At 54.9% G+C, this 8,345-nt stretch overlaps 1 protein-coding gene across 1 annotated transcript in view; it reads left to right on the top strand.

Annotated features, from left to right (window-relative positions):
* PKDCC (protein kinase domain containing, cytoplasmic) overlaps positions 1 to 4,638 on the top strand; it is a 9,859-nt gene extending 5,221 nt beyond the window's left edge. The window contains exons 4-8 of the mRNA XM_077773503.1: positions 390 to 661; positions 1,316 to 1,395; positions 1,587 to 1,694; positions 3,277 to 3,450; positions 3,672 to 4,638. Of these exons, the coding sequence (XP_077629629.1) occupies positions 390 to 661; positions 1,316 to 1,395; positions 1,587 to 1,694; positions 3,277 to 3,450; positions 3,672 to 3,757 (720 nt within the window). The 3' untranslated portion in view covers positions 3,758 to 4,638. The remainder of the gene's footprint in view (positions 1 to 389; positions 662 to 1,315; positions 1,396 to 1,586; positions 1,695 to 3,276; positions 3,451 to 3,671) is intronic.
* The last annotated feature ends 3,707 nt before the right edge of the window (positions 4,639 to 8,345 follow it).

The raw sequence follows: 8,345 nt of genomic DNA, 5'->3' as shown, positions 1-8,345 counted from the left end.
CACTTGTAGCCTGGCTGTAAGATGGCCTAGGACTAGAAAAGACCTTAAGGTCACCTTGACCCTCTCTCTGTTTCCGCACATTGGACTAATACCACATTCAAGATGCAACTTCAGGGAGGAGATCCGTTACCCTCGAGCTTCATGCTGCCTGTTTCCCCTGACCCCATGTTACTTCCAGGGTCAGGCCAGCCCAGGATTAATAGAAAAATGGCCAGCTTGCTCTGTAAGGCCCCTGGCCCTCAGCCCTTAGTAAGCACTGGGGCCTTTAAGAGAAAAGCCAACCCCTCCACCCCAGGCTAAGTCCAGAACCCCAAAAGGGTGAGCCCTTGGAGGCCCCCAGGCCCTTTGCCAGTAGAGAAGCAGTAAGCCGCCTTGTGTCTGCCTCTCAGATCTGCCTGAGCCTGGGCCGCCTCCTCCACCACCTGGCCCACTCCCCGCTGGGCTCGGTCACTCTGCTGGATTTCCGCCCCCGACAGTTTGTGCTGGTGGATGGGGAGCTGAAGGTAACAGATCTGGACGACGCACGCGTGGAGGAGACGCCATGTACAAGCAGCACAGACTGCGTGCTGGAGTTTCCAGCCAGGAACTTCACCCTGCCCTGCTCAGCCCAGGGCTGGTGTGAGGGCATGAATGAGAAGCGCAATCTCTACAATGCCTACAGGTGACCTCCGCTTCCCACTCAGGAAGGCCAGGGAGGGAGACTGGGCCCAGGAGGGCGTGGCGAGGAGAGAGCCAGCATGGGCTCCAGGAGGCCAGCCAGGGCAGGGAGACTCCGCCTTGACCACCAGAGCAGCAGGGGCGGGGAAAGTCTTCCACCCACTCAAGAAGGGAACATTCAGGTTCCTGACGATGAGGCTAAAAATAGTCATCTCCAAGGAGAATCTGGGTTGGGGGTTGGCAGCTGGAGACTTCTTAAAATAGTGTCACTGTGGAGACTGGGGCTGGTGGGACCAGCACCACCCCTTCCTCCCCTGCTCCTTTACCTCTGGGAGCTCCTCATGGGCCCCAGCTACGGGGCGGCTCTGACAGTGATCAGCTTGGGGATCAAGGTGGCACTGGGTGGTGGGGAAGTCCTGGGGATGGATGGGGAAAACAGACCTCAGTTTTCAGTTTCGTGTGAAGTCAAGTTGTGGCCTAGCATATGCCCAGATCCCTACCCTGAGTCTGAGTAGACTCCTTAGTACACTCTGGGGTTATGCCTAGGCCTGAGGGATCAGGCTCCCTGGCCCAGTTAGGGTCTGTCCCAAGTTGGGACAGAGGAAAGACCTGTCCTTCAAGGCTGGACCACTAAGTCCCTGGTTTCTCCCTGCCCCAGGTTCTTCTTCACATACCTCCTGCCCCACAGTGCCCCACCCTCACTCCGGCCTCTGCTGGACAGCATTGTCAACGCCACAGGTGAGCTCTCTGGGGCCCATCCGTGTCCCATCAGCCCACCCCTCCCCTAGCAGGCATGGGGACAGCACATAGTCTAGAAACCACTGCTTCCCAAAGTGGCATTCTGTGACAAACCCCGTTCCCCATCCACTGGTCATCTGGGCTTGGGCAGGAGCCCCCGGACCCTCTCATAGCCACACTGCACTCTGCAGGAGAGCTCACCTGGGGAGTAGACGAGACCCTGGCCCAGCTGGAGAAAGTGCTGCACCTGTACCGGAGTGGGCAGTATCTGCAGAATGCCACGGCAGCTGGCAGAGCTGGTGAGCGCCTCCAACACGGCCCCTGGGGCTGGACAGGTGGGGAACAGCTGCGAGGGCAAGTGATCGCCCTAACTGGGCTAAGCAGCTAGTCCTTCTAAGGCACGCTCGCGTGGGGAGAGACCACAGACTATTTAGCCTTTACTCGGAGGTGTCCTCTCTGGTTGAGCTGTAATTCGGCCTTGATCTGGGGAGGCAGGCATGGACACCCCTTCCCTGAGTGGCTCCAGACCCCACTATGTACCGACTGTGTGGACTTGGAGCAGATCACCTACACTTGAGCCCACTTTCCTCATCTGTGAATTGGGTTTAATATCATGTGCCTCACAAAATACTTCCGGGGATTAAATGCCAGGGGAAATGTGTGCAAGCAATTAACCCGGTTCCTATACCGCAGCTGAGATACGATACAGCTTGCTCCTTCTCTTTCCTTTCTCTACCCTTCTGGGGCTAGAAAGGTGGCTGGAGGTGGATGGGGCTCCATACCAAAACGAGTCAAGAAGCCCAAAAGCAGGCGGGGAATTCTAGCCACTGCTATAGTCCCTCCGCTGAGGCCCTGGGGTTTATCATGGTTGGCAGGGGGGCCAGAAGTGGGCAGCCTCTGTATTCAAGGAGCTCTGGGCAGTCTTAGGGGTGGGGGAGCCCTCGTTAGCCCTGTAAATAAAGTTTAACGAGGTGAACAATGGCTGGCTCTGTCCCTGAGGACGCCGTTTATGGGGCTATAAATCACAGCCAGCCCTGGACTTTGGTCTAGTCTCTGGGAGAAGAAGGAGGCAGCAGGGCGGGTGGCCGGAGGCCCAGGGCCTCTGCATTATCAGTCCAGAGCTGAGGCTCCCCAGGCAGCGGGAAGGACTCAGGTGAACCAGCCGCCTGCAGCTGAGCAGCTTTCTGGTAGAGGCGCTCTCAGGGTTCTTACCGCATAATGGGAAGATTTTTCCTCCAGCCTCCTCCCCAACACTCAAGTTGTCAAGTTGTCATTGTTGTGTTCCTCGTTCATTTGCCTTCCTCTTAAGCTCAGAAGCCCCTAACTGCCCCCTCCCTCAGGGCTTGCCTAACATCTCTGCCCAAAGCCAGGAGGACGTAGGACCAGGGGGCGCTCTAAACTCTCACTACTCAAAAGCGAGATCTGCAGACCAGCCGCCCCAGAAGCTGGTTAGAAATGCCCACTCCCAAGCCCCACTCCAGACCTCCTCAGTCAGGATCTGCACTTCAACCAGATTCCCTGGAGATTCACAGGCACACGGAACTTTGGGAAGCTCGGCTCTAAATGTCTAAAATGCCCTGATCTCCAGCTCTGTGTGTTTATCCCACAACATGTCCACCATCATGTGCTGTCTGAACCCACAGCGCACTCTGAGATCTGGGAGCTGTGTGTCTCCCAGAAACGAGTATGAGCTTTGCCTTCACTGGGTGGTCAGCCCCGTCCCACAGCGGTAGCTGCCTTCGTCTCCACACCGGGGCGACTGGGCTAGATTTCAGCTTTCAGCTTTCGTTAGGAAATGAGTCTTAGCCCTGTTCAGAAAGCAGCCCCAGCCCTCACACCTAGGGACAGAGTTCTCACCTGAGCTCCATCCCCAACCCACAGAGTACCAGCGCCTCCCAGGCAGCACCGTCCCCCAGGAAGACTACCGTTGCTGGCCTTCCTATCACCACGGAAGCTGCCTCCTTTCGGTGTTCAGTGTGGCCGAGGCCGTGGACATCTGTGAGAGCCATGCCCAGTGCCAGGCCTTTGTGGTCACCAACCAGACCACCTGGACAGGTGAGCCAGTGGGAAAGGACATGCTGAGGGAGGTGACTGGAGCTCCCTGGAAGAGACTGACAGGTAGTGATCCCCCCATCAGAAGGCAGATTTGATGAGAAGACAAGAAGGCCGAGATGATGAGGGACAAGTATATGTGTCCTCTGGGCAGTCACATTAGGGAGAACGGCCCCGCCTCCAGGGAGAGAAACAGTCCTGTTACCTCTCGTCTCTGCCCCCAGGTCGGCAGCTGGTATTTTTCAAGACGGGATGGAGCCACGTGGTCCCTGATCCCAACAAGACTACGTATGTGAGGGCCTCTGGCTGACCTGAGGGCTCAGCTGACAGCAGACCAGCCCCGCCAGCTGGGCTTCCCTGTGGAGGGAGGGAGTGACTTGCACTAGCAGCTCTGCGTGTCACCTGGAAAGCCCTGCAGACGAGGCTGACATCCCAGACAGTGAGGCGACCAGGACAACGTGCAATAATGCCAAATGTTAAAATGTGAGTTTACCGGTCTAGGTATGGGACTGCTGGCCCCAGGGCCAGGAATCACGGGGGTGGGGGGCGGGCTGACCGTCTCTTCAACCCTCTGGGCTGCCCGCAAGGCTCAGGCTGGTGTGCCCACAGGGGCCTCTGGCCCTCGCTGGGACAGTTCTGTGGGCAGCCCCATCACTGCGTTCGTGGGGTGAGAATGTAGCCAGAGGCCCTGCTGCTGCTGCATGCCACAATCTGGCAGGGGCCGCGTGGGGACAATCGGTCACGGAGTGTTCTCTCAGCCGAGCTGCAGATGGGGATACTCTGGGATGTGGGGAACTCCGCACCTGGGGAGGCCGCCTCAGGCCTCTCAACCCCGGGGGGGGGGCACCCACAGACCAGCGCGGGGACGGGGACAGAGGAGCACACACACGGTATGAGCCAAGACACGGGGTCAAGGAGCAGGTTGCGGTTTGAGCCAGGACCTGGGGTGGGGGTGGGGCCGGGGCCTTTCTGCCTCATTTGCTTTCAGTGAAAGCCGCAAAGCAGCCAAAACCAGCCTCTTCCCCCCTCCTGGAGTTTGTATATCCAGAAGCTTTTGTACTTCTTGTTCTTTAAAATGTTTATTTTTGTAAAAAAAAAAAAAAGAAAGAAAGAAAATCAATCAATGAATAAATGACATCATGGCAAGGATTCTTCCCAAGCCAGTTTCTTGGGCCGACTTACTCATCCTCACTTAATGCCTTTGTGTTTATTTGGGGGAAATGGGGACTGGAGGTTGTGGGGGGTGACCTTTGGTGTAGTGAAATCTATGGTAAACACTGAAGTTGGCAAAATGTGTTTTGATGCCCCTCTCCCATGGTGCCCACCTCCCTCCTTGGCCTCCATATCCCTGTCCGGACAAAAGACATGAAAGGACTTCTTCCCACAGGGAGGTTCACGCTTTAATACACATCAGCTTCTTAAGTGCAAAGCTTTTACCCAAAGGACTGATGTCCTAATGGGGAGGTGTCAGCCCTGTCGGGGGACCTGGAGCAACCTGCAGGCGGGTCAGCTTTGTCCCATACTACGTTGGGCTGCACCATCATCACCACCGCCCACTGCAAGCTAATGGGCAATTTTTTTTCCCAGAGCCTTTCTCCAAGCATGAACTACATGGAAAGTGGGAAGAAAGGAAGGTCTATGGAAAGACTAGCTCCCTCTTCCTGGGTTTTAGGAGGGAGGGTCTAGGAGGGGAAGACTCAAGTGTGTGGAAGCCCAGAGGGAAAATGAGGACCTAAGGGTTCAAGATCACACGGACGCCAGAGGGAGCCCAGCATGGATACACATCTTCTAACTTGAGAAATCCTGCACCTTCTCTCCTACACACCATTGTGCTTCTAGAATAGAATGATTTCAAAGCACACAAACGTTTGAGGGTTTTGAAAAGAATGACCAAACTGTAACTCAGAACCCAATTTCTCTTCAACAGATGTGGTTGTTGTAAGCGCTCATGTACAAGACGTCCCTGTAGTTCTAGGGGATTGAGGAGTCCATGTTAGTTCTGGAATTCTAACCGTGGATGCCGCACAGACCCTCAGGGTTGCAGCCTACTACCGCCATGCCTACCCACACATGCCACATCTTGGCTCTGGCTACCTGGACTTGGTGATTATGGGAGGGTCAGAGCCACCACACCGTCTCACGCCATGTCTCAACCAAGCCAGATCCCAGCCGTGCTCACCACCCCCAGGCCCCACCCTTCCACAGAGGACGTTGGCTTTCCTCAGCCTCCAGACCCCTTTCCTCAATGGGACTCAGGTGCTACAACACATATAGCCTGCCCCCTGCCACTCAGTGTTAGATTTACACTGCCTATGGATTCTCCAGCTGCCTACCGGAGCATGGGGCTCCGAGGACAGAAGGAACCACGTCACTATGCTGGCACCAAGGAGGTGTCATGAGGCCAGGTCAGGAAAGTCTGCAGGTTCTGTGCAGCCCAAAGGGAAACACCCTCATAGTCAGCAGAGAGGCCCACAGGGCCCAGGAACTATGTGGCTCAGTGAGAAAGAGAATGCTGAAGATGAACCAAGAACTGCCTTCTAGGCTCTAGAAGTTTCTAGAGGTGGCTGGGTGAGAGAGGCAGGCTCTGGCCTCAGCAAGGTATAATTATCATTCCAATTTTATGGACCTGCAAGTGAAGCCTAGATCCCAGCTGCAAAGGGATTTAGTAAGCATTCAAATCCCACCCTCCCTTCCAAGCGTGTCCCAGAGGGGAGAATTGCAACAAGAGCAATCTAAGTGAGATCTAGGGACCGCTTGCCTACTTTGAGTGTGTAACAAACTAAAATGGAGGTCCAGAGCACATTTAGGAAGAGTCAGGCACAGGTGGCTGAGGGGATGGTACATTGCTTCTTCCCCAGTGAGCGAGCCTTGCCTTAGAACCTAGCTATCTGAGGGCAAAAATGGCCACGCTCCACCCTGCAGAGAAGAGAAAAAGGCATTTGGAGCCAGGAAAGGAGAGGTGATAGAGTGCTCTGGAAGGAAGGGGATACGGAGTAAAAAGGCTGAAGCAAAATCATCCCTCCCCCACAGATGGCCACTTACTGTAGCCACCTGTCTCCCTGGAAAATGTTCAGTTCCTGGTACATCTTGTCCCCTTCCTGGGAAAGCCAGAACCATACACCCCTGTCCCCAAAGCCTATGTTCTTTCCACTCCACTACGCAGCCAGTGATACCCAGGCCTTGCGCATGGGAGAAACACATTCACCCAACCAAAGCTGCAGGTGGCCGTCCCAGAGGAGGGAAGCCAGGGGGGGTCCTTTCCAGGGCTGGGGAAGGAGGAAGCAGCACGAGAGGGGTCAGGTTGCCACTGGTCCCCCGAGTGGCTCTGGAGGAATGTGGGCAAGTCCTGCTCTTCGCTCTCTGTGTGTGACAACTCCCTGAGCCTCCATCTCCTCGTCGACAAATTTCGATAAATTCTATCTGCTTCACGGGAGTGTTATAGAGACCGAATGAAGTTATGTAAGTGAAGGGCTTTGCCAGTGTCAGCAGTTAAGTGTTTAGGAAATACTAGCTGATCTGTCACTGCTCTGAGTGAGCTGAGCCCTTAGCATTCATCAGTGACCTGGCCCGGGGAGGACCAAGGCACAGCCAGACTCTCCCCCCACCCCCCCTCCAGCACCCCCAACAGGGAACACTGCCATCAACTGGAGGAGGTGGAGCCCGGCTCTCTGGGTCAGTGCCCTGGGAGTTGAGTGTGTGGCAGACAGGAGGAAGAGGATTAACATGAAAGCAGAAAATGGGATTAGGAGGCCTCAGGATAATGTGCCCACCCGCCTGCCATCCATGACAACGGCTTCTTGCTTTCACTCTGTGGCTTCTGGAGCCCAAAGCATGTAAAGCTTGGCTGCCCCCTGTTCCCAGGGGCAGAGCCAGCAAAAGACTTGGTAGACTCGGCCCATGAGATTACGGAGTCCGCTAGGAAGAGGGCCAGGCTGCCTTACATGCACTTTCTCATTTAATCCCCATGGCAGCTCTGAAACGGTGATGGCCCAGGTGAAGAGCCAGGATGCAGGCCTCTGAAAGCCTATATTCCTTCCCCTCTACCCTCTGTCTCACATGGGAGCACAGCATCTCCCTGAACCCAGAGAAGTGATGCACTCAGATCTGCACTTCCATTGGGAAGGATTCAGACCCACAATTTCCTTTGATAGAAAACCCAAAAGGCAACTTAAAGAGACCAGGTCTGCCTCTCTGGCTCATCCCAAAGAGGCTTAACTTTTTAAAGGACCCCTTTGTGGTCTGTCACGTGGGACTTTTATTTCCTCGGTTCACTTCTTTGTGAATCCAGGTCAACGCTCCGCCATCAGGTGGAGAAAGTGCTACGTAAGTCCCATCTATGTGAAGGAGATAGACCACGATATTTCTTAAAGTTACCTCTTAAGTTCTAGAGGATCCCTAACAACCATGTACAAGGAGTTCATTCTCCCACTCCGTTCTGTAAATCAGGACAAGGCTCACCTCAGCCTCCTTTTTTAAGACTGCAATCCCTTGTCCTTCTCCCCCATCCTACGTAGCCCCTGACCCCCAATCATTCACCTACCCCCTGCTGGCTCCTTTCAGCTCCAGGGTGTTTCTCCTGAGATGCAATAACAAAACCTCCCCCCTCTATCATTCAGGGTCCCAAAAGGAAATGGAGAGCACACTGAACGTAAGATATATTGACAAACGTGTGGCTAAAGGAGAACTCTAAGGGACAGGGCTGTAAGCTGGGGCCAGTAGCAATACAGCTGTTACCAACTCTACCCAAGGGAAGGGAGTATAATCTGTACCAGACCCAGAGGAGAACCTGGAAGGAGTCAGGTGACCAAAGGACATGACCAGGCAGGGTGACCTCACAAGGAGGGAGCCAGAAGATTATGTACACTCGTGTTACTCTTCTCCCCACCCCCTCTCCATTC

Source organism: Crocuta crocuta, unplaced genomic scaffold (genome assembly GCF_008692635.1).
Source record: "Crocuta crocuta isolate KB4526 unplaced genomic scaffold, BGI_CrCroc_1.0 scaffold67, whole genome shotgun sequence".
In the NCBI taxonomy this organism is placed as follows: Eukaryota; Metazoa; Chordata; class Mammalia; order Carnivora; family Hyaenidae; genus Crocuta; species Crocuta crocuta.
Note: the sequence above shows the minus strand (reverse complement) of the source record. Positions and strands in the feature narration are given on the sequence as shown.